The sequence below is a fragment of the Lycorma delicatula genome, chromosome 1 (genome assembly GCF_047948215.1).
Source record: "Lycorma delicatula isolate Av1 chromosome 1, ASM4794821v1, whole genome shotgun sequence".
NCBI lineage: Eukaryota > Metazoa > Arthropoda > Insecta > Hemiptera > Fulgoridae > Lycorma > Lycorma delicatula.
In genome coordinates, this window is record NC_134455.1 from 63,463,004 (window position 1) to 63,490,855 (window position 27,852).

The 27,852-nt window shown below is 30.9% G+C and overlaps 1 protein-coding gene across 1 annotated transcript; it reads left to right on the plus strand.

Annotated features, from left to right (window-relative positions):
* LOC142319005 (programmed cell death protein 6-like) lies at positions 1–27,852 on the plus strand. The gene is made up of 4 exons (XM_075355795.1): positions 1–177; positions 4,599–4,705; positions 15,286–15,554; positions 21,692–27,852. The coding sequence occupies exons 1-4, from the start codon at positions 119–121 to the stop codon at positions 21,791–21,793; spliced, it is 537 nt and encodes a 178-aa protein (XP_075211910.1). The 5' UTR covers positions 1–118; the 3' UTR covers positions 21,794–27,852.

Here is a 27,852-nt window from a genome sequence, read left to right on the forward strand (position 1 = left end):
ATAGAATCGTTCAGTATTCCCAACTCACGTACGAAGTACACTTGTTGGAATTTGGCGAGTCTTGCTGTTATTGTTTTTTGAAGTGTTGCGTCTACCGGAAATTTCCATAGTCGTTGAAATGTCTCAATTTGCAACTCAGTTACCACCGAAAGAATTTTTGTGGGATGTTTTTCAGAAGTAAGTGTCTGATTAATGGTTTAATGAATCTAATTGTAGGTTATCACTGATGGTGTAAATGTATTTAATTAGTCATGTATTTTTTTCTGTACAACTGTACAAGGTATTCTTTTGAAGTTTACGTAATGTAATTCGGATTTAAAGTTTTCTTTGTTTTAATAATATTTTCTTAACGAACGAAATTTTAGGTCGGACATAATATTTTATTGGTTAGGTTATGTCTAATCAGAATAAGAAAACTTACTATTGTTGCAAAGACCTATAGTGTTGTGTAACGGTCTCGTTTTACAATATACTTCAGTTAAGAATGAAAAATTTTAATCTGGCATAATTTTCATTTACAATAGTAATTGACTTGACCCCCATAGGGGAAGAAGACACACACCTTATGATGATCCTGCCCGCCACACCACTCCTCCTTTTCTATCCCTGAGAGTTTTACCGTAGGTTGTCTTTTAGACCCTCTAAAACTTATAACACATGACAGTCATCAGTTTGTCCTCATTCAGGATGCCACTGATGCAAATGGCTCGACAGACGTTTCCATCAGTATATTTACACAACTTACTATTGCCTTTGTTTGGCTTCCTCCAACCACCTACCATAATTTACAACCCTCAACTATAAAATTATTGATTTGCAGAAGTGCAGTCCCTGCTCCTTCCTCTTAACACTGAGGGTTTCACCCAAAACCTCTTCCCAGATCCAACTTCATTTAAAATATGCACTCAGATCATTGCTTGATTGAGTCTTTAAAAACGAAAAATACTACTCTCATACCAACAAAGCAAGTGTTGATCACAACAATAATTTTGTCCTACAATTCAGTTTAATCAAAATTCCTTTTGATTTAGCCAAGAATCAAGAAGCAGATTCACAAATTTAATAAGCTTCTAATGAAAACATCTCCCTCTATGAATTATGAGATCTTGCCGTTGGTGAGGGAGCTTGAGTCGTCAGTGATACAGAGTAGCTTGACCGAAGGTGTAACCATATCGGAGAGGTATCTGTTGAGAGCCAGATTAAGGAATGATTCCAGAAAGAGGAATCATTCTACAACTACTCTTTCAGTAGTTGTTAAGGGCATCAACATCACTCACTCCTCTGAGTACTGTGTAGCTGAAAGCAATGGAAAACTACAGCTGCTTTTTTCCAAGAAAATGTAGCTCTCTGCATATTCATATAGCAATGATGGAGGTGCCTTCCTTGGTAAAATATTCCGGAGGTAAACTAGTCCCCTGTTTGGATCTCCCCTGGTGGGGACTACTAGGAAAGGGGTCACCAGAAAATTAAAAAAATAACATTCTATGAGTCGGAGCGTGGAATGTTAGAAGTCTAAAAATGGTTGGTAGGTTAGAAAATTTAAAGAGGGAAATGGATAGGATAAATGTAGATGTATTAGGAATTCATTCGGAAGAGGAAAATTACTTTTGGTCAGGTGATATTAGAATAATTAACTCGGCTTCAAATAACGGTCAGGCAGGAGTAGGTTTCGTAATAAACAAGAAGATAGGGTAGAGAGTATAGTATTTTAAAATTCATAGTGATAGAATGCGTCTATATGCCAAGTGCCCATGATGATGATGATGAGGTAGAGTTTGTATATGAAGAAATTGACGAACCAATTAAACACATAAAAGGAGATGAAAATTTAATAATAGTTGGAGATTGGAATGCAAACATTGGAAAAGGCAAGGAAGGAAATATAGTGAGTGAATATGGGCTGGGCAAAAGGAATGAAAGAGGGGACCGACTTATAGAGTCTTGCACAAAGTATAATTTAGTAATTGTCAATATCCAGTTTAAAAATTGTAATAGAAGAATATACAAATAGAAAAGCCAGACGATACTTCAAGATATCAGATAGATTATATCATGGTTAAGCAAAGATTTAGAAATCAACTTGTCGACTGTAAAACTTACCCTGGGGCAGATATTGTTAGCGACCATAATTTAGTGATAATGAAATGTAGATTGGGGTTTAAAAACCTGAAGAAAAGGTGTCAGATGAATCTGTGGAATTTAGAAAAGTATGATGAAGAGGAGGTAAAGAAGATTTTTGAGGAGGACATTGCAAGAGTCTGAGTAAAAAAGATAAAGTAGAAAATGTAGAAGAAGAATGGGAGAATGTTAAAAGGAAATTCTTAAATCTGTAGAAGCAAACTTAGGCGGAATAAAGAGAACTGGTAAAAAACCATGGGTTTCAGACGATATATTGCAGCTGATGGATGAACGTAGAAAATATAAGAATGCTAGTGTTGAAGAAAGTAAAAGGAACTATCGGCAGTTAAGAAATCTATAAACATGAAGTGCGAAATGGCGAAAGAAGAGTGGATTAAAGAAAAGTGTTCAGAAGTGGAAAGAGAAATGAACATTGGTAAAATAGACGGAGCATGCAGGAAAGCTAAGGAAAATTTTGGGGTACATAAATTAAAATCTAATAATGTGTTAAACAACGATGGCACACCGATTTATAATATGAAAGGCGAAGTCGATAGGTGGGTGGAGTATATTGAAGAGTTATCTGGAGGAAATGAATTAGAAAATGGTGTTATTGAGGAAGAAGAGGAAGTCGAAGAGGATGAAAGGGAGAAACAATTTCAGAATTGTTCAGAATTAAATTCAGATCTCAGGATCTGGATTTAAGAGAGCATTAAAAGATTTGAATGGCAGAAAGGCTCCTGGAATAGACGGAATACCTGTAGAATTACTGCGCAGTGCAGGTGAGGAAGCGATTGATAGAGTATACAAACTGGTGTGTAATATTTATGAAAAAGGAGAAGTTCTGTCAGACTTCAAAAGAGTGTTATAGTCTTAATACCAAAGAAAGCAGGAGCAGATAAATGTGAAGAATACAGAACAATTAGCTTAACTAGCCATGCATCAAAAATCTTAACTGGAATTCTGTAGAGAAGAATTGAGAGGAGAGTGGAAGAAGTGTTAGGAGAAGACCAATTTGGTTTCAGAAAAAGTATAGGGACAAGGGAAACAATTTTAGCCCTCAGATTAATAGTAGAAGGAAGATTAGAGAAAAACAAACCAACATACTTGGCATTTATAAACCTAGAAAAGGCATTTGATAATGTAGACTGGAATAAAATGTTCAGCATTTTAAATGAATTGGGTTCAAATGCAGAGATAGAAGAACGATTGCTAACATTAACATAAGAAAGAAGCCGTAATAAGAAATGGAGTCCGACAAGGATGTATGTATACATTTGTATGTGACAGTATTTTATGTATAATATGATATATGTAATGTTTAATATGTACATATGAATAAAATTATATGCAAATACTAAGTGGTCTAACCTTAGTTTTAAGATAAGAAGTTTGGTTTTCAGATTTCAATGGAAATATCCATTTTGATATCTGCATGTATGTATGTACTCTTTTTAATTAACTATGCTGTTAATGTTATTTCATCATGTGATTATTAAGAAAAAAAAAAAAATTAATATAAAAATATATTGTGCTCTTCCATAATAAAACTTGAAATCAGTTTTCATGTATGTATAAGTTTAAAGTATTCCAAAAAAAATAAATAAATTTCTAGAATAAGTATATGAATTAATAAATAAAACATTTTTATGGATTAGCAATTCAATTTAAAGATTAAGATGAAATTTCAGCAATTTAAAATATACTAAGAGGCAATGAATTTCACTTTCATTCATGTGATTAAGGGGAAAAAAAAGTTAGTACAATGAATATTTTATTCATTCTTTTTTAGTATAGTAGAAGTATTGTAATCACGAAAAAGTTTGGTTTTCAGATTTCAATGGAAATATCCATTTTGATATCTGCATGTATGTATGTACATACATATGTATCTCGCATAACTCAAAAACAATTAGCTGTAGAACATTGAAGTTTTGGATTTAGGACTGTTGTAACATCTAGTTGTGCACCTCCCCTTTTGGTTGCAATCAACTGGACCAAAATTACCCAAAAAAGCCTAACATAAAAAAAAAAAATTGGTTTTGGACTTTCTCTTAACTGCAGTAATAAGCCTTCATTGAGATTTTTTCAACGATATATCATAATTGGTACTTATTTTTATTGTTTCCAGAGTTGTAGCCAAATAAAATTTTAATTAATACAAGGGAAAGGCACACTGGTTCAAATCAGACATCACCATTTTTTTAACTTTTTTATTTTAACTTAACTATATTGATTTATTAATAAATTATTAACCTCTGATTGTAAAAAAAACAAATATGGTAAATAATAATTCAATAACAATAAAAAAAAGTTATTAATGAAATAAAATTTTATAAACTTTTCATTTAAAAAAGTGTGTTTATGTAATTTAATAGGCGTACAAGGAAATCATGTGGTTCACATCAGATTTTTTAATAATTATGTTTTAGTAATCTACTTGCTAACATATATTATTGATGGATTGTTTTTATTTACAGGGTTGACAAAGACCATAGCGGATTCATTTCTGCAAATGAATTACAGCTCGCTTTGTCAAATGGAACTTGGGCACCGTTTAATGCAGAAACAGTTAGGCTTATGATAGGTTAGTAAAAATTGATCATGAATGTAATAAAACTTCTGTTTATGTGTCTACTATGTTACAGTTTTGAAATATTTTCAGCCAGAGTGTTGTCATAGAGTTGTATGTTATGATTTTTTTTTTAATTATGAAAAAATTGTTGCTTTGTTATTTAAATCTTTTATCAGAACTAACAAAATTATAATGATATATGATGTGTACATCATTTATTAAGAAGTGAATAATAATCACATTCCTGCTGATTAGTCACAACTGCAAGTTACTATAGGGTCAGCTGTCAGACACCAACCAACTTCAGATTTACTTGTCTGTTGGGTTCAGTTTTTGTAACATTGTAACTCATGCATTTCTGCATCCAGCAGCAGTGAAATAATATAATTTCACAGACTCTGTCCACATAAATACGTCTTCGTTTACTTTGGCTTTGTTAGTGAAATGATGAGTAACTGGGTGTTCTGTGTTATGTAATAATGGAATTAATTTTAAATGAGTTTTTTTTTTATTGTAATGCTGTAACTTCTGGATTAGATGAAATAAAGACTTTATAAAAAAATAATATGCTTTGTCTTCTTTGTATTGATTTATAACTGGGTATAATTTAACTTTTGGGATTCAAAATTCTTCTTTAATTAATTTTGTGTAAATCTTTAATTAACTAGATATCTCTCTAAAATAATTGGAAGAGTGTTAATGTAACATAATTTAAGGTATTTTTAGGTATGATATTAAATTGATATATCTGGAAGGAGTTTAATTAATAAAATAAAGTATTAGTTTTCACTCATAAACCACAATGTAATAATTACAGGTATATAATAAAGAATTAACAACTGAAAATAGTGCATAAGTTAAAAAAATTTAGAATACTGCTTGATCTGTGTCTGTTTTATTTATGAATCAATTTTGAAGTGACAGCTATGGCTGGTAGCCATCTTGAAAATATTAGTTTAAATATAATAGAAATCTCGGCTTTTTGATGATAATAAAAAAATGCTCTTCCATGATGTTGTCATAATAAAATTATGTGTAGTGTTCTATGGGTAATAGCCATCATGAAAATCTTAGTTTAAAGATAATAGATATCTTTTTTATGTGATGAGAAATACAAAAAATGCTCTCCTGTAATGATGTCATAATAAAATTGTGCAGTGGTCAGGAGTGTTCTAGAGTATAGGATAGTCATATGGATGCCTTATCCTCAGAAATATAGTCATAAAATTGAGGTATTCAAAATAAATTTTTAAGTTATCTGTACTGTATAAAAATTTAGTACACACTTGGTTGATGTTGCTTCACATGAAACAATTTTTGCACTGTTTTTTTAACACAAATTTTTAGTGGACTGTAAATAAATGAGTTCTTATTATGTCCTTATTGTTGTGGCGCAGCTCGTCCCACACATGTTTTAACACATAGAATGTAAACAAACAGAATGTAAATTGTAAACAAATAAGAGCACTTCACGATCTCATCCATGCCTTCCAACTTGAAGAGGCTGCTTCAAAACACCACACAAATGTACACAAATAATAATAAATACATGTAAATAATAATGACACATTAACTAGTTAATGTCTAATGTTTTCTTAGAGGGAAACTGGCAATAGATGTAATTTGTTGATTGGTCTCTTCAACACACCATTAGAAGTTTTAGCAGTGACAACTCAAATGTTGTTATCTTCTGCTGGATGAAGTTCTACAATATGGGCCATTCCCCATTGTAAAGGGGGAAGAGAATCTTACTTGATGATGACCATGTCACCAATGCCTAAATTAGGTGAAGAAGTGGTCCACTTCTTTCTCTGCTGTAGTCCATTCAAATATTCTCGTGACCACCATGACCAGAAGTGTTGCAACAGCTGTTGGATTTGTTGCCAGTGAGATAGCTTATTTGCTGGAAGATCATATATGAAAGGTTCAGGATTAGTTGTGAGTACATCACCAATTAAGAAGCCAAAAGGAGAAGGATCGGTTGGGTTAAGACAAAGGAACTAATGGGTGTGAATTTATTATGTATGCCTCTACCTCTGTTAATAATGTTAAAACTGAACGTAAGTTAAAACTGATGTCTTCATGATACATTTTAGGTGTGTTTTGACAAGTTTGACTGACGACTCCCATAAACCTGCAAAATTTGGAGCCTTGGGTGGTATGAAATGTCACATTATCCCTTCTTGGGATAGAGAGAACTCTTGAATTCCTCTTTCTTCTGTAACTCAGCTAGTTCTAGCAGTTCTTGCTGAGTACCAACAAAATTAGTACTGTTATCCAAGTAAATATCTTTTCCCCCGTTTTGAGATAAATCTTTGAGGTGCTGCCAAGAAAGACTCTGTAGTAAGATCTTCTACTAGTTCTAAATTTAAAGCCTTTGTACTAAAGCAAATGAAAAGTGTATTATAACATTTTTCTGGTGTAGCTCCTCTTTGTTTAGTTAATTCAACATGAAATGGACTACAATAGTCTACACCTGTGGTATAGAAAGGACGAGGTGGGGTTTGAACTCTTAATCTTGGTAAATCACCCATAACTTGTGTCTGAAGTTTTGGATTTACCTTGAAGCATGTGATGCATTGATGGAAGATTTTATTAGCTAAACTCCTGCCATTGATCGGCCAAGATTTTTGACGAATAGTGTTTAACAATAACTGTGGCCCTGCATGAAGCGTTTTGATGTGAAAATGTCTGGCAATCAAGTCAGTAAATGTATGACTCTGGTAAGACGATCGGGTGAATTTGATCTCGAGTTAAATCTGAGTGCTGTAATCTTCCACCAACTCTTATTACATTGTTTTTGTCTCAGAATGAATTTAGAGAAATGAGTTTGCAGGTTTTGGTTATTGGTTTTCCTAGCTACAAATCGTTAAGCTCACTTGGAAATAATTCCCTTTGCACAATCTTCACCAAAACATGCTGTGCTAATCGAAGTTGAGAAGCTGATAATGGACTTCGAAGGCGCGAATTTTGTGGTTGAGAATTATTAATTAAATGTAAACAGTAACTCATTACATGTTGAGCCCTTGTAAAACTAGAAAAATTATTTAAATTGATCATTTGGTTTTCAGCTGTAACACATAACACTGTGTGACGATGCTCTGGAATTTGATCGCCAGTTGGTAGAGTAACTCTCTCTTCTGGAGATTCCTGTGACCTATACAAAAATGAAGCCCCCTTCCAATACAAGTTCGCCTTTGTAATCTTATCTGGTATTAAGTCTCTTGACAGATAGTCAGCAGGATTGTTTTCACTCTTCAAAAGCTTCCATCAACTGATGTTGGTGTTGGTTTGCATTCCTGTTAGCAACAAGTGTTGTCCGTTGAGAAGACAGAGCCTGAATCTAGGTTAATGTTATAGTTGAATCAGTGTAATATGAAATTGAATCAGTCTGAAGATGTAATGCATTATCAGTTGAGTTGGATAGTTCAGATTACAACAAAGCGCCGCACAACTCTAGTCTGGGTAACAAAATTTTCTTTAATGGTGCGACATGAGATTTTGATGTGTCTAAATTAACAGCGATGATTCCATAAAGGTCAATAGACTTAAGATATATACATTTTTTTGTTTTTTGAGGGTGAAAAACGTCTTTGCGTTATCATTGCCCAGATTTTTTTTTAATGAAAAAAAAGGATAAAAGAAATTAAAACTAATCTAAAAAATAAATAATAAAACTTAAAACTAATATTTCAGATAAAATCTAAAATAAAATCAAAGTAAATACAATTTAACAAAGTCCGAGGTGGGTGTAAAGGGCCCATTCTCGGATAACAAAAAGACTAAAAAAAAAGCTAAAAAACATAAAACTTAAAACTAGGTTAAAAACTAAAATAACAAAATTAAATAAAACTTAAAACTAAAAAACAAACTATATAATAAAAAATTAAAACTAAGTTAAAAACAAAAATTAAAAAAGTGAAATAAAAAAACTTAAAACTAATATATTTAAAGACTTACAACTAATATCACTACAGTCTTACAACTAATATCAGAGACAAAGTTTTTAAATCATAAAAGCAAAAATAATAAAAAACTGTATAAAATTTAACAAATTCTAATAGGGAGTGTAAAAGGCTCCCTACTCGGATAACAAAATCGAAACACAGAACCACAAAAATTAAAAATAAAAAACAAACTTATTAAAAACTCTTCCAGCACAAAAAATATACCCGACAATATTACATTTTTTGTATTTACCCAGCACTATGCAAAAACAGAAACATCCGGTTTAAAACTTTATTATTATTGCACAAGACACCACGGATGTTTCTGGGTTGAGATATATACAGGCACCATAAGCAGATTCTGAAGAATCTGCGAATCCATGTATCTCTATCTTTAGAACACTTTTTGTTAAGGGACTATGGCCCTTTGGACTTAACTGTTTGATAGCATATACAATGACTCTTGAAACTGAGTCCACTCTTTAAGTAATTCATCAGGTACCCTTTCATCCCATCCTAGTGAATAGGACCACAATTTTTGCATGATTGATTTCATGGTTAAAATTACTGGATCTATGATTCCAAGGGGATCAAAAATCCTTCCGATTGCCTACAAAATAGTGTGTTTAGTTGTTTTTACAGCTGTGTTTTTATCCTGAAAAGAAAATTGAAATACATCTTGTCTTGGATTTCACACAAGACCCAGAGTCTTAATCATAGTGTCTTGATCAATCTCAATGCAACCCTAAGCCATATCTTCTAATGGAACGTCAAATAGAATGTCTGGATTGTTAGTGCTCCACTTTCTAGATGAAAACTGCCTCGATGAAGCAGATAATGTAAATCATGCCATAGTTGTTTTGCTTCTTTTATTGACTTGGCTCCAGTCATAACATTTTTCACATAAAAATCCTCTACGACTGCCTTGGATGCGACTGGAAAGGGGAAATTTTCATCCAGTGCTAACTGCTTTAGAGTTCTCGTTGCTAGGTAAGGAGCACTAGCAGTGCCATAAGTGATTGTCAGCAATTTAAATGTTTTAATAGGATCTTCTGGCTGGTCTCTCCAAAAGATTAGTTGTAGAATTTATTGAACTGATTGGACATTAATCTGATAATAAATCTTTTTCAATATCTTCTGTTACAACATATGGATGTGTTCTGCATCTTGATACTGACAAGATTTGATTGTACTGTTGGACCAACAATTGATATATCATTCAATGAAACACCGGAGCTTGTTTTTGAGGATACATCGAAAACTACCTGTAATTTGGTGGTTGTGGAATCTTCCCTTAACACTCTGTGATGCAGAATGTAATAAGCTTTTGATGAATTAGCTTCAGCCATTGTAATTTCCTTCATATGTCCTAGCTCTTCATATTCTTTCATGAATTGAATGCATTGTGAATGCATCTCTGGGTTAACGGATAAACGCCTCTCTAATGATAAAAATTTTCTGAATCCAGAATCCTTTGATTCACAGAGTTCACAAATATCGCCTTTCAAGGGGATTTGCACACTGTACCTTCCAAGATCATCACTGAAGGTTGTATTCATATACAGGTCTTCACACAATTTGTCGTTTCCGGTGTACTGCCTTTCGGAGCAACCGTCTTCTATGTCCCAAGACTTCTGTATGGTTTTGTTTATGTCATCCGGCATAGATAATGGCAAACTAGTTATGTGCGACATAGTATTGGTCATTACTTTGCCGGAAATGATCCAACCAAGCACTGTATTTTGAAGGGTTGGAGATGAATCTTGAAGTTTTAGTCTTCTGTCATGTAGCAAGTCGAAAAATAACTCTGCTCCAATGAGCATGTCATGTCACTCGGCTGATTGAAATGAGGATCTGCTAATTGAACATTAAGTGGAATTTTCATGTCTGATTTCTCAACTGGCACAGTGGGTAAATGTTTGGTAATAGATGTCAGGACTACATAATCAATAGTGAAGGAAAATGTATTAAATCTTGAGTTAATGACACATTAGACAACCTTAGAAGTTTTGGTAGTGGATGTTCCAATTCCTTTCACTTCTACAGACACATTTGCAAATGGCAGGCCTAGTTTTCTTACTCCCCTTTCAGTCACAAAATTTGACTGTGACCCTGAATCTAATAGTGCTTGACAAAGATGGGGAGCCCCACGATGATGTACAACACTGAAGAAGGAACACCTTGACACAATATACGTGATGTGGACACAATTGACTGATTTTGTCTACTGGATTCAGCTTTGCAAATTGATGTATTTGATTCAGGATGCAAAGATTTATTTGTCCTTTCTGAATAATGTATTGTGATGTTTACCATAAAGTTTGCATGAGCCTGCAGCACAATTTTTTATTTTATGATTACCAGAAGACAGGCAATTATTCCGGCATTGTCACATAATGAACATTTCTTTATAGATGATAAGTAATTAAACATAAATATATTATTTTTTAAATTTTGTTTTAGTTTTGATTGGAAATTTCCGGTTTGAGATTGTTTTAATGAGGGTGCTGGTTTAGATTCCAACTTCTATGATTCTAGCTCTTTTCTGTAGAAATTTTATCAAATCAGATAAAATGGGCATGTTGTTAGAATCTGTTTCTGATTCCCACTGACGGTGAGTAGTTTTATCCAACTTTCTGATAATCAAGTGAATTATTAGTGTCCCAGTGTTCAATGGCTTGACCTAATGTATGAAGAGCACGCATATGTTTTTGTACTTGGTCAATTAATTTTCTGAAATTAGAACTACACTTTTTGTCTAATATATTTAGATTGAAAATGGTTGAGATGTGTTTGTTGATTAAATACCTTTTGTTTTGAAACTTCTCCACCAAGAGATCCATCCCAAGCAATTTTATAATTTTTGGATGACCCTTCTAGAGAATGTAAGACACTGGCGGCACTGTCCTTTAAAGACAATTTGAGATAGTGAAATTTCTGACAATTAGACAGATTTGGATTGTCATGAATTAATGATTTAAAACTGTTATGGAATGATGACCATTCATCATAATATCCCGAAAATGTGGGCAGCTTGATAGCTGGTAAAGAAAAGCGGGGATAAGTTCAACTTGACTCCTTATTTTTGTCAGTTGTTTCATGGTTTATATACTGATGTTGTCAGCCTTAGTAAAAAAAATTTAACTAACCTAAGTTTAAGTTGAGTAACATCATCTGATTTTCCTAAGTAACTATTGAATTTCATCATTTGTTCCTTAACAACACCTCGTTTTTTAATTAACAGTCTTAACTGTTGTGAATCCTCCATGTTTGAATTAATAATGGTGAAGAGATGATAATTCACAAATAATTAAACTATGACTCATATGAATTGTTCTGGTCGTGGGGCATTGGTTAATGATGTCAGAGTAGGCTGTACACAGTCGCCGACGTCACTGATGATGAAATAAGTGTTGCATATGATTCAAATAATTAAATTACTAACACATTAATTAACATAAACACAAATTTAATTGTGATTCACTATCAGGGTCGGTCGGACCAATTATGGTTGATGTTGCTTCACATGAAACAATTTTTGCACTGTTTTTTAATACAAATTTTTTGTGGACTCTAAATAAATGAGTTCTTATTATGCCCTTATTGTTGTGGCCCAGCTGGTCCCACACGTTTTAACACAGAATGTAAACAGAGTGTAAATAGTAAACAAATAAGAACACTTTACGATCTCATCCACACTGCTTCTTTGAGCTATTCAGCAGAATGCTTGAGCAATATGTTCCAACTTAAAAAAAAACTTCCAAAAAAAAAAAAAAAAATTTTTTTTTTTTCACTTCATTGCTGATTGGGCAGAAGTTGCTTTCTACTTGATGATAACTTATAAAATTTATAAAATTGGATCGATATTCCTGCATAATTAGTCTAATAAAATTTCAAATTCCTTGTAATGGGTTTCATTCTAATTTGTTATTTTATGTTCCCTGATCAAGAACGGTACAGTTTAATAATTCCTTTTATACATATATGTTGCCATATTTAATGAATTAAATGAACTTGATCTGTTTGAAATAGTTAAATGATTGTTGTAATGTACTTAGATGATATAAATGTTTAATCACGCAGACTGATTTTAATCTTAATATTCTTTTTTTTTTAATTTTTAATAACTTGTAAGTTGTTTGGTAAATGAGGCTGTTTTAAAACTTTCTGTAACCCAATGTAGATATTTAGAATAAATAAATTTGTCCTAAAAATTTTAACTGATTTGAAACTACTTTTTTTTAATCATGACTTTATTAACACTTGTTCAGACTTTATTTAATTGTACTTGGTTTCTGTAAATTTTCTGCGGTTTCTTTGTTTGGCCCTGACACATGTAAAAATAAATTTATAAATAATGTGGAAATGAATTCATAAAATGTAAAAAAATCAATGGTATAATAATGTGCTGATTTAATGAAAAGTTTTGGAAAATTTTAAATTGCTTTAAGGCTTAATAAAGACTAGTAAAGTAAGAAAAATAAATAATTATAATGAAATAATATAGTAAACTATAAATAATACATCTTAAAAATAATTAATAAGAACTATAACAAGAGTCTGTTCTTATTTATATAAATATTCACCTACATTGCATTGACACACATTTATATCTATTCCTTATATGTAATTTTCTTCTCCCCTTCCATCTCTATTTCTCTGTGCGTGTGCGCCTGTTAAAATTAAATTATCACTACTGAATGTTGTTAGTTCATAAGATAACACATTTTACATTTATTATCCTTGCTTGAGTATCTGGAAAATGATGAAGATGAACTACCACTCATCAGACAAATATTTTACCGAATAATAGCAATTGTCTCCCAAAACCCCCCTAAATCCCTTCTGTTTGCCTTCAATTTTAATATGTCGGGGCATATTTATAAAAATATAAAAATGTAAATTAAAAAAGAGAAAATTAATAGAGAATTTATATAGTTTATAAAAATGTAAACCAACTGAATTGGTACACATTCATAGGTGGCTATACTGTGCTTTGGATTGGACAGGAAAATTTTATGCAGGATATCACAAGTATGAAAGTCAGAGTTACGTTTCAATTATGATAGTTGTACCTTCAATAAATAGTATAGTATGGAAAATGTAAATGGTGGAAGAGTGAGGATTCTAAAATATCCAAAAGAAATTTTGCATGAATCACCAGGTTTCAGTTGATAAATCATATAAATGATCCTTTTTTGAATAATAGATGCTTTTTTTTTATTATAAACAGAGTTAGTGTAAAAAATAACTCTGTAATTTAAAAGGGAATATATATATATGCATAATATACAATCAACAGAGTTTTCATAATGCATGACAGTATAAGTAAAACAATAAAAGCCCAGTTTAATTTAGATAACAGGCTGAATCTGGTCTTCTAAGTAAGGGCATCATCAATCATGAGACCCAGAAAATCAGTGGAGCTTGAAAATTTTAAGGCATCCATAAATGGAGTATCAGTAACTATTCCACGATTCAAATAGTGCTGTAGTTACATTTTAATTATTTGTTTTCCACAAATTTAACTTGCTTAATTGTTGAAGGTCGATTATTTTTCTAACCACTAGCAGATCAGAGTTATGTAGTTTAGTGAAAATGATTTTTGGTTTCAGGTTAAAGATTAAAATTACTTAAATGATTTTGTTGTTCCGCCTCTATACTGTGTTTTTTTTTCTCTTAAGTTGCTTAAAGATGCTTAACATAAACAAGTGACATATGTTCATATTCCTTTTTTTGAAATTTGTCATTTTTCCATTATTCTACAGTTTTAAATTTAAAAATTTTTTAATTACTTATTTTATCTATTAGTTTTTATATTTTTATTTGTTGAATTCTTGATCTTATTAAAGGATTTTTTCAAATTAAATAGTGAAAAAATTATAAATAAATAAATTTATTCTCTAACGTGGAAAAATAAAAATAAAATAAAAAGAATACTGATTGCCATGAGTTAAAAAAAAATAATAAAAGAAGGCAACTAGATTAGGTTCATTTATAAATGATTAATTAGTATTTGGTAATTTAATAAATTAAAAAAATTAAATGGGGTGTGAATGGTTTGATAAAAGAACAAGAATGAAAGAAAGGATTGTACTATCATGTCTTCTGGTTTATAATACTCATGGAAAATATTCAGTAGAGGGTTAAAGAAACATTGAATAATATATAAACAGAGGAAAATGTATTCATTTATAACTGTTATTATGACTGCAGAAAAGAGTAGGATGATGAAGCACAAAAGCAGCTAGATGACCTTGTTATAGAGGTTGAAAAGACTGGAATTAGATGAACATAAGAAAAAATATCATATGATTCTTATCATGGTAAGAGTGGGAAGAGGCAGTATTAAGTAGGTGAGGAAGGAGTTCAATGAATAAAAATATTTTTATATGTAATGTTTAGTTAGAATAAGGTAGATAACTGATTCTGAAATATGTTTTTGCTAGCAGATTTCTGATTTTCTTTAAAATGACATTAAGTAAAACCTCAACACTTTTATAAGATGCCCAGATTTATGTCAAAATCTTTCTAAAGTGACATTGAATCTAATTTTCCAGCTTGTGAATTTATTTTCATCTTAAAATAAATCTTTACAGATTTCATTTCAGAAGTATTCTAATTTAAGTCTGATATTTGTTGCAGAAATGTTTGATAAACAGAATCGTGGTGAAATATCATTTGATGATTTTGGTGCTTTGTGGAAATATATCACCGACTGGCAAGCTTGTTTTAGATCATTTGATCGTGATAATTCAGGAAATATTAATAAAGAAGAATTTCAAAATGCATTGAACACATTTGGTTATAGATTGTCCGATCCTACAATTGAAGTAATTGTGAAAAAATTTGACAGATTGGGTAAAAATGTTATTCTGTTTGATGACTTCATTCAAGCTTGTATTTTATTACACGTAAGTAAAGATCTATTTAAATCATAATCAATTTAAGTAATGATTTCAGTAAATTATTTATGTAAAAATTATATATATATATATATATTAATGAATTCATATACTCATCAATATTTTTATAGATTGCCTGAATAGTTGTAAACTCTGAATGTTTATTTCAATAATGCAGTAATAATTTGAATGCAAAATGTATTTATTGAAATTAAAAAGTAGCTTTTTTAAATAAGGGAGTGTCCAAAAAGCTATAAAAGTACTTTTACATTTATCACTGGATTTACTCTTGAGGATTGGGGTACACTTGCACAAGATCCAGACATCTTTGTACATTTTACTGGATGTTTGTGAGTACTTTCCTTAGGATTTGTGTGGTGTGACTTGTTGGATGTAGATATTGATGTGGCTAGTAGCTCCTTAATTATATACTTATTATGTGTGTACATCCTCCTTATCAGTGCTCTTCTGTAGAAAATTTCAGTAGATGTCAGATCCTATGACTGGGCTGGGTGCATTCTCCTGGAGATGATTGATGAATTCTAAATCAGTCCTAAGGAAGTGTAGTGATGTACCTTTTTAGGTTCTGTGAGTTCCAAATATGAGTGTTCCAATAATGCTGTTGAGGTATGTTCTAAGTTTAAGGTTTTACTGAAGATGATAAATAAACCCAGTGATCAGTTTTTAGTAATTTTTAGGTATGTGTTTTTGAATGATACTCCAAACACTGATCTTTTGTGTGGAGTGTTACTGTAAATTTCATTTAAAGTATCATTGCCTTCAAATTTTATTATTAGTAAATTTATTAAAAATCATTTTTTTAAAAATTTAATTAAAATAATATTCTTTAAATTAAGAAAAAACATTAATTTCAATCAATGTAGTTTACGTTTAAATTGATATATATTGTTAAATTAAGTGTTTAACTCATTCTTTACATGGTAAATTTTTAAAAATTCTTTAGCATACCTATAATAATAATAATTAAAAAAAAGAAAGATTTTTATTATTATTAATTGAGGGGTCTACTTGAGACTAATATATTGATTACAGATTGTAATGTTTTCTTGTTGTTTGTATGCTTCTCTATATTTTTTTTTCAGAATATAGCTTAAAACCATTAAAAGCTTATTGGAATTGAAAAATAAATAATAGTACAGATGCAAAAACCCCTCGTTTTATTAGATTATAGATTCAAACCCATTCATTCATTTGGATACATACAAGGATACAATCCTCTATTTACCGTACAACATAATCATCTGTCTTCAAATGTTAAAGAAGCAAAATTCTCTTAATTTTGTTTTCCTCTTGAAATTTAGTGTTATTATTTTTTAATAATTTTCAGAATAAGGGGAGAGTGATTTTACAGTTAATTTTTGTAACACTACTTTTTAGCAGATTTTTTTATTACTTAGCTTAATATTATTAAAGTGAGCTCAAATATATGTTGCATCATTTACTGGTGTCTTTTTCACCAAAATGCCATAAGTATTGATAGCTTCAAATATTTTATTGAAGTAGAAGTGGGAATAAATTAAAAGATTTGTTCAGCATGTAATAAGTTTACTTCTGTGGTCGTGAAGGGAATAACAATAATAGAAGACACTGGCCATGTCCAAATGACTTTTCTTTGGTATCCTCATAATGTTGAAAGAACCATGGTAGTATGTCCTGTCATAGGCAGGCATTCTTATATTCCTCCTGATTACTCCTCCGAGTTTTTGGAATAGGCAATGAGGAAGGCAAGCAGTTTAGAAAATCAGTTTTTTGTATTGTAGTTGAGGGAAGAGTCTTTCCTCAACAAACCACAGAACTTTATTTTGCAACAAGATGGTGCGCCTCCACACTGGCATAATGCTAATACGCTTCAGGATTTTGTATTGTAGTTGAGGGAAGAGTCTTTCCTCAACAAACCACAGAACTTTATTTGGCAACAAGATGGTGCGCCTCCTCACTGGCAAAACGCTTTACATGATTGGTTGAATGAAATTCTCCCTGACCTCTGGATTGGTCATCAGGGACCAGATGACAGGGCTTGCTTGAAAAGGCCTCCATGTTTGCCTGATCTGACCCTGTGCGATTATTTTTCTCTGGAGATTTATAAAGGATCAAGTGTATGTACCACCGTTATTAGCTGACCTACCCAACTTGAGACACAGGATTAAAGCATCTGTTCCATCTATTACTGTAGACTTGCTGATTGATGTATGGGATGAACTCCCCTATCGGCTGGATGTGTGCCATGTGATGAATGGTGCTTGCATTGAACACTTACAGGGACTGTTTGAGTTGCTCTTTTGTTTCATGTATAATTTATCAATGTAAGTAAAATTTAATAAATATTACGTAACTTTAAAGCCCGATATTCATTTTGAAACAACAATATATTCAAGACGCACAACAAAAAATACAAAAATATGATTTTGTAATGAAAAATAAAGTAAACTTTCACAAAACACTATTTATAGTATGAAAATTGCTAAATAACTGTCAAGAAAATAACTTCACATTACGCAGGTAAGTTAAAGTATGCTGTGGTCAAACAGTGTAGCCACATCATAGAAATAAAAAATAATTCTGTATGTTTGGATTAATTTGCATGCTACTGTATTTCCAAGTTAGTTAACCTAACTAATTCACCTTAACTAAGGTTAACTTACTTAACTTAACCTTAGTTAATCTAATTTTGATTTCTATCAGCAATTAACTAGGTGAATGTAAAAACTTTTTGTTTACTTTATTGATTAATTTTCAACATTAAGATAGTTGTTTGATAAGAATTTCATTAAAAAGTGTACATAAAGTAGTGTAAATAATGGATTTCACATGTATTATGATACACAGTAATAATTTAAAATTAGTGTTGAAAAGTATTATTTGAAGCTATGTTTAGCATTCTTCAGTTTTCTAGAAGTAGATTTATTTTTTAATAAAAAGAAAACTTAATTAGTGGAGTGATAAAATTTGGTATTGATGTTTCTGTTAACATATTCATGAATTCTATTAAACAATACAATTCATACAGCTGTTTAGGAGAGAGGAATTTTCTTTTTTTTTAAATATAATTTTAATGTTCTATATTTATAATTTGTTTTAAAAAGTCGCCTATGTAAAATGACACAATAAAATTAAGCTTTTTACAGTAATTTTAATTTTGTTCTCATACCATTACTCTGTAATACCATACATTATTTTATAGCCAAAATTCTCAAAAAAACTTCATAAAAAAAAGTGAAACAACTTATTTAGCATGCATTCCAGCAAAAAAGGAAAAATATTTGTCAATAACAAACTATTTTAATGAAGAGTTTATTACAATTTATTACAAGTAAAGCTAATTTTTCATGAAAAATTCACAATAAAAAAAGATTGTTTAATAATAATTTTAGACATTTTTATTTTAAATAAATGAAACTTGTAAAATTAGAATAGTATTTTCACAATAATTTATGAATTTGCTTTAAAATATCACATTTCAAGATTTTCTCACGATTTCAATGCTTGGAATTCCTGTTTAAATGGCATTACAATTTACAAAAATAACTGCTGTTTTATGATTACTGTAAAACGAATATTTTAAATATTAATATAAAAAGCACTGCTAGTAATTTATACTATTATGCTCTAAATTTCATTCATTAAGAGCATACTAAAATTAAATGTATTAGGTGTGTGTATTTTAAAATTTGCTTTTGTTTCACTTTTGTCTAGAAATTATTTTTTTTGTTAGTTTTTATTAGTATGTAGTAAAGTAAGACACATTTTTCTTTAATTTACTATTTTTTTTTATAGACTAGAGTAGAAATTTGTTAAAAAAATGTGTTTCCCATTAAATTTAAAGATTTCCCATTAAATTTCAGACCTTTTATACTTAAAAATTATTTGATTTCAATGCAAAAAAAGCTTAACGTGCTAATGAGTTTAAAATGATACCATCTTTAATTTCATAAAGTTTATTAAAAGGTGCAACTTAACAGGCTAACTATTCTCTTTAAAAAAAATCATTAAAATAAACCCCTGTTTTAGTTTTAAGTGAGAGCTTAGATATTTGGTTTGAAAGACATCATCTCATCAGACTTAAGTCATTACGAAATAAACATAAATTTACATTCTCTTCTCTTCATTAATTGTTTATGTCTAGGAAAATAAAACCCTTAATTTTAGTTGTAATATTTGTAATTTCTATCAAATTTATGTTTTTTTGATATTCAGTGTGGGGTATTGAAATGTTTATATACAAGGGTAAATCAAATATAATTGGGATCTTTGTTTCTGAGTTTCTACAGTTGGGGACTGAGCCCGCGCTTCTAGTATGCTTGGATGAGATCATTAGGAGTGGGGAGAGCTGGCCATTCGACACTCCCAACCATTTCGTCAGTAACGCTCACGATGTCGAAGCAACAGATGCACCACTGCACTGCACAACATATAGTTATCAAATTTCTTGCTCATGAAGGAGTTTAAGTGGCGGAAATTTTCTGGAGATTGACTGCACAGTTCGGGGCCCAAACATTATCAAGGGCTTGTGTGTTTTCCTGGCTTAAAGGGTTGAAGGAAAGATGAAAACAAATGGAAAATCAGGAACACGTTTGCTGTCCTCGGACCAGCATTATAGACGAAAACATTGACGTGGTTCAAGACATTCTTGAAGACAGTTGACAGGTGAGAGTATCCGAAATTGCAGAAAAGGTTGGATGGGAGCTGTGATCATCACAAATGACTTACAGTTCCGTAAAGTGTGTGCCAGATGAGTCCCTTGACCTTTAACTGCAGATCAGTAATTGAGACATTTGGAGGTCTGTCAGAGGCTTACAGCAAGGTTTGTGAAAGAAGGTGATGCATTTTTGAGTTGGATCATCACTAGTGATGAAACTTGAGTCCACCACTACACTCCCCAGTTGAAACAAGCCAGTATTGAGTGGCGGTGGAAAGGGGAGGCAGCCCCAGTGAAAGCCATGACTCAACTGTCAGCTGGCAAGGTTCTTTCAACTGTTTTGTTTGACCGGCGAGGCATTTTGCTCATTGATTTTTTGCATGAGCAACGCACAATCAATGCTGCTTAATACTGTGGGCTGTATCTGAGGGCTGCATATCACCACAAAAGATGAGACCAACTGATTTGAGAGGCAATCCTCCTCCACGACAATGCCAGGCTCCATGCTGCAGCTTTAATGGTCTCAAAACTAGAAGAAATGTACTGGATTCAATTCATCATCCTTCCTACAGCCCAGACCTATCGCCCTGCGATTTTCAATTGTTTGGGCCCCTTAAACAAGCTCTAGGAGGGCAATAATTTGAAGATGATGAGGGCGTGAAAGGATTCTTGTGCAACTGGCTCCTGACGCAACCAGCTTCATTCTATAATACTACGATAAAAAAACCTTCCTTTTCGCTGGGAAAAATATATTTTTAAAGTAGAAAACTGTGTAAAAAAATTAATTATATTTGCCTTTTATTTTTCAATAAATACATTTTTTTAAAAGTAAAATCCCATTTATACTTGATTTACCCTCGTATATATATATAAACAATGTAAAATGTTTTATAACACTTTTGTAAAAATTATACATTTAAAATTTTTTTATATAAAAAGAAAATAATCTAATTTATTTACTCGCAATTTGATTTTGATTTTCTTTTGCAAATGAATCGGTGAAATTTATGCAATTAAAAGGGATACTTTTAACATTTTTCTGGCTAAACTTAATTCTTGTTTGTTGTACTGTAATGATATGAGAATCAAATTAAAACAAAGTTAAAAAGTTGTTGAATTTATTAATAAAAACATTATTAAAATTAGGTTTTTGAATAGGGGGATTTTAGAAGTGCTGTATTTCATTTTTTTTTGTACAGTGACCTAACCAAACCAAATTAACTATTTAAATTAACTAATAGTTTTATAAAAAAATTAAGATATTTGAAGAAAAAAAAAATTAAATCCTTTCTTCCCTTAAAAGCAGGTTTATCGATTTTGTTACGGATTTGTTGATGGCTGAAAGAGTATATATAAATGAAGATCTATGCCAGTTTTCATCTCTCTCTCTTTCTCTTCTGCATGCGCATGCATGTGTGTGTGTGTGTTATAAGAAGTTTCAGGATGTATGTTAAAGTAACTAATTTCTTATTTTTTTAATTATTTTTAGAAACTTACTGATGCATTCCGTCAACATGATCAAGATCAAGATGGCATTATAACCATTCAATATGAACAATTTGTTGGAATGGTTTTTAGTATGAAGATATGATGGCAGATTATTAACTGTTTACACGATCTTTTGAAACAGTCGCTTCATCAGTATATAGTTGTGTTTTATTTTGTGCAATTCATGATTTTTAAATTGATTTATGAATGAAAAATATTGAATTATGAATTTTATAATTGATGGAAATTATTATATTATTATTACTTTTAATAGATCGTCAAGAATCTCTCGTTGCTTGTCTAAATTTACAGTTTATTTAACACCTTATTAATTTTTTTGATTTACACTTTTTTTTCTTGTGTTAATTGTTTAAATTTGACTGTACATACATACAATTTACATTGATATTAGCAGAATCTTTGTCAAGTGTAGTTTTATTCTTTTTTCCTTTAAATATTTTTAATCTTATCCTAATGATATAAATTCAGTATTTAGTACAAATTTATTTATAAAACAATTGGAACATTAATTTATGAACAATGCAATATTTTGTATTTTGAGAATCTGTGGAAGCTTTAAACGATTAAATATTATCAAATCTGTGAGTATTTCCAGTAATGTTATTTTCTAGCAGAATCTTCAAATTGGCACAAAATAGATTTGTCATTCATTATTAATGTATGAAGAAATTTGAAAGAAAAGAATGTTACTGTATAAAATGAAATTATTTGTTTAATTTATTTCTAACATATTATTTATGTGATGCTGATAGTAATATACGAGTATGTTGCAGATGCATTATGTTCATGATTTTTATTTCTTCTTCTGATTTTAAGTATTCATTAATATTATGAATAATTTGTAATTAATTTTGTATGATAATATTAAAGAGAGACTCTATGTGCTGTCAAAGCTGTGATTTAAAAAACAAAACATATTTCAATTACTAATTTAAAGTGTGTATCTGTGGAATATGGTTTCATGGATTTTATTTGACCGCTAAAATTTTAGTTTATAAAGTATAATTGAAATAATGCTTTTGGATATTTTTTATGCACTCAGATGTACTATTTTTTAATTGTTTTTGTTTTTACTCTTTCATGGTTAATGAGATTTTCTTGCTGTTTAGTGATAGTTTACATAAAACATCTAAAAAAAATAGCAGACATCTTTTATTTTTACTGCTTGTAACTGCTATTCGGTTTACAAGATATTATTAAATTTGAATTTCACAATTTCTCTTTATGTAGTATTATAATTATGATAAGTTGGGCAACTGATAAGCATCATTTGTGATGAATGTTTTATGATTGTTGTAATGCTTGAAGATTATTTAGTGTAAAGTAAAAGGAACTGTTATTTCTTCTGGATTGTAATGCCCTTGTTACCAATTTACTACATTAGCACTTGTAAGGTGATATAAAAAAAAAAAAAAAATATGAATTAAGATATTCTTAAGAGTTATTTTGCTACACAGTTCATTAAAGATTGTGCATTCCAGTAGTGCTAAAATGAGTATTTGTAATCATTAATAAAATTTATAAATATTATAAGAAATTAAAAAATATAAGTAAAAATAAATATTTTCTTACAAAAAAACATACATTGTGCTTTATGTTTGATTTAGTTTGTTTGTGCTGAAAGAAGTGACATATCTTGTATTTTTTAGTATTATAAAATGAAAAAGCTTACATAGGATGTGAATGAACATGGTCATTTCAGCTGAAGTCTTCTACCATGTTATGTGCAGATGCAGTTGCGTGCACAGTGTATAATAACAGAACCAAAGTTCATCTTCACAAAGGCAACTAGACTAAATATCATACCATCATTATGTCCTGTGATATATCAAACCACCTTATACTCCCCTCTTTTAAGGCAGAGTGGCTGATTCCATTTATTTACAGAGTAGTGAAAAACTAGCCTGAGTTTGTAACTACACTAAATCCATGGGTTAATACCTGCAACTGTTATTTGATCATAGTCGACTGTCTTCTAATTGCTAATGTTTTCCATAATTTCTTCAGTTTTTAAAGTAGAAGTTTATCTAAGGTGTTTGTCTATGTTACACTGTCCTTCACTGAACTTTTACCACTAAAACATTGTATGAGACATGCAGTCTTCCCTGAAAGCTTTAGTAGGCATTTGAAAACATTCTTTTGTTTGAAGTTTAAAAATTTGAAATTGATATATGTTGCTAAACTTTCAAACTTAGCATTACCCTCAGCACACATAAGAAACACCCACAATTGCATTAAATGATTGACAATCATTAAGTGTATAGTGGAGAGTACTAATATTTATTATACAGGTTCTGGCACATCCAAGTTCTTACAGGACGTGCATGTAGTGTGTTTGAAAATTCACAATGGAGTATGCTTTAGAATTATGCAGTGAATTCTGTTCTCTTGGTGTTAAGTTGGTTACCCTGTGGGTTTGTTGTATGTTGCTCAGTAATAAACCAAGATGTTGGTTGTTGAGTTGTGATTGATTGTGCTTGGCTTTGTTTATTAGAATCGGTAGTTGCGAGAAATGTAATGGTTCTTTCAGTAGAGGAACACATTCTTCTCATTGAACATGTCTTTCATGAAGGTGACAAATATACTGATTTAGTGAAGTACAAGTTTTCTGAAAAGTTTCCAAATACTCCAGTTCCTCACTGCTGTGCAGTTCGAACCCTTTATAAAAAAATTTCAAGCAACAGGCTTTGTTGAAGACACTGATTGAAGTGGAAAACCACTTATACTAAACGAACAGAAGCTGCTTGATATTTTAGATGCTATGGCCAAAAGTCAAATGCGTAAGTTAGTATAACAGCAAGATATCGGACTTGCTACCCCACGTAAAGTTATAAGAAAAAAACAAACTTTCCTCAATAAAGAATAATTCAAGAAGAGAAACCTACCAGATCATGCCAAAAGAATAAATTATTGCCAATGGTTCAAACATTTTATTGACCAAAATTCTGTAAGTATCCTCAACATTATGTTTTTTTACATATGAAGCATGGTTTCATCTAAGACAGGATATTAATTACAATATACATGACTGTGGTCGACAACTAACCCTCATGAACCACATGTACAATCTTTACACAATGCGAAAATTGGAGTCTGGATTGGTGTGAGTAGAATGCGCATTGTGGGTTCAATATTTTTTGATAATAAGTTAATAGTGATCAATATTGTGCTGTTTTAACAAACTTCATTAGTTAGTTAACAGAAGTAGAAATCAATCGCAATTGGCTCCAGTAAGATAACATCACAGTTAGCTAGTCAATGATGTTTTTTCAATCAGATCGCCTTGATCTGATTCCGTCAGATTACTTTTCTATGGTGGGCAGCAAAACAAGCTGTGTTTCACAATAGATCACGCATGATTGACGATTGATGAACTGAAAACCGCAATAACGGCATATGTACAAGACATTCCAGTACATCAACTGCTTAAAGTATTTGAAAAAAAAATTAAATTGTGTGCAATGTTGTATTGATGTTGGAGGAGGTCACTTAATAAACTATTCCAGTTATTGTTATTACTATTAAAAACAGCAAATTTTGAATATATAATATGACATATCACCCTTTGCTATTTTAGGGAATATGTCTATTAAATAAGGGGTTATATTTAGAAGGGATCATGAAAAAAAGAGCATGTGAACTCAAATTTATAGAAGGGAAGCAACAAGTAATTAAAGCAAATGTACTTCTTAAATGTTTATTTAAATTTAAAAATATAAAATAAATATAAAACTAATAAAAGAAAACACATTGTTTATCTACAAACATGTAACAATAATTATACATAAAATGTAATTGATCATCATCAATATGGAACATATCTTAATATGTTGTCTGATTATTTGGCATCACAGGATTAGATTGATGTTTACAAACATTAAAATGCTCCTTTTTTTGGAGCACAAACACATACTACAAGTAAAATTCTAGCATATTCTGACACTGCAATTATCGCAAGTTTAATAAACCTAAGTTACTGTTAAACTGATAAGTATCTTATTAACATTTAAATAACACTTAGAAAGTAACAGAAATACGAGGGTAAATCAAATACAAACAGGATTTTTGTTCCTGAGCATCTACAGTTGGTATGCTTGGTGGGATCATTAGGAGTGGGGAGGCCAGCCATTCTACACTCCCAACTAATTTATCAGGTAACGCTCACAATGTCAGAGCAACAGGTGTACCCATCTACTGTGCAAAGCATAATTATAAAATTTCTTGCTTGTGGAGTTCAAGCGACAGAAATTTCTGGAGATTGACTGCACAGTTCAGGGACCAAAAATACTGTGAAGGATTCATGTATTTGCCTGGCATAGAGTTCAAGGAAGGACGAGAACAAGTGGAAAATCAGGAAAATGATCGCCATCCTAGGACCAGCATTACAGCGAACATTTGTGCGATTTGAGACATTCTTGAAGACAATTAATCAGTAAGAGTATCCATTATTGCAGAACAGGTCAGAATAAGTTATGGTAGCTGTCAAGCAATTATCACAAACTACAGTTCTATCAGAAGTTGATGCATTTTTGAGCCGGATTGTCACCTGCGACGAAACGTAGGTCTCCACCACTACAATCTCCAGTTGAAACAAGCCAGTATTGAGTGGTGACGGAAAGGGGAGGCAGCCCCAGCAAAAATCATGACTTGACTGTTAGCTGGCAAGGTTCATTCAATTGTTTTTTTCGACTGGCGAGGCATTCTGTCCATTGATTTTTTGCATAAGCCATGCACAATCAACACTGCTTACTACTGTGAGCTGTTAAACAAGGTGAGTGCTGCATATCACCGCAAAAGATTAGATCAACTGATTTGAGAGGCCATCCTCCTCCAAGACAACGTCAGACTCCATGCTGCAGCTCTAATGGTCTCAAAACTAGAAGAAATGTACTGGACTCAACTTGATCATCCTCCCTACAGCCCGGACCTATCGCCCTGCGATTTTCAATTGCTTGGGCTGCTTAAAGCTCTAGGTGAACAACAATTTGAAGATTATGAAGGTGTGGAGGGATTCTTGTGCAATTGGCTCCTGACGCAACCAGCTTCATTCTATGATACTACGATAAAAAACCTTCCTTTTAGCTGGGAAAAATGTATTTCTAAAGCAGGAAACTATGTAGAAATATAAATTATATTTGCCTTTTATTTTTCAATAAATATATTTAAAAAAAAATAAAAATCCTGTTTATATTTGATTTACCCACATATTATTAAGCATATTATTAGAGCAGTGATTATCTGAAAAATTTATCTTTAAATAAAAAGTCATGAAAGAACAGAAAATCTGTAGCAGTAATACATGTTGTTATTTTGTGTAGTATTTTAATGCAACTATGTTTAATGCTTTATGTTTAAATTTTATTTTTTTTTATAAATATAGTTTGTAATTGTTTTTAATAAATAAATTTTATCTGAAATATTAAAATCAATGAATCCAGTGAAAACATTATTGAGTCATCCTACAATGCAAGATAAGAAATTTTTCTTGTATTTTACTGCTAATGTGGTTTCACTAATTTGAATATTGCTAAATGACACAATTTAACGTTTATTATAAAATGTTTAACAAAATTAAAAGCACTAACAGAATGAAAGTTATTATTAGGAAGACATAAAACTCATTTTTATGAACCATCAAAAATTCATTTATAAAACAAAAATATTCCTGACTACCTAAATTACAAATAAATTCACAATTATATGAATCACAATCGAATTCTTTAAACAAATTAAACAATTATATAATGTTTAATCTCATATTTATGTATATGTTTTCATGTTTGTAAAATGATAAAATTTTACAACAAAATTATTTATCTTTGTAGATTTGTTGTTTGATAATTTTTTTGTCTTCTAGGCAATATATTCACTTCACTTTAAAGGGGTTAATTAATGTCTGTGGTCAGTTATTATATAAAATAATTAACTACAACATAATACAATAGAACTAAACATTTTCTAAATCCAAGTAAATAAATAACTATTTCGAAAATTTTCATCATTGATTGCTGGATGGACTCATTTGGGAGTTATGTGAAAATATGTTAGTATTAAATGAAAATGTAGACGATTCAATGTATTTTTTTTATTGTTTCTTTTACTAAAGATAATTGATTAATATAAAAAGTTTTTTAAAAAGTA

Coding starts and splice junctions, on each gene's coding strand:
- LOC142319005 (XM_075355795.1), top strand. CDS start 119: ATGTCTCAATTTGCAACTCAGTTACCACCGAAAGAATTTTTGTGGGAT. Junction 178..4,598: donor TTGTGGGATGTTTTTCAGAA/GTAAGTGTCTGA, acceptor TTTTATTTACAG/GGTTGACAAAGACCATAGCG. Junction 15,555..21,691: donor AAGCTTGTATTTTATTACAC/GTAAGTAAAGAT, acceptor AATTATTTTTAG/AAACTTACTGATGCATTCCG.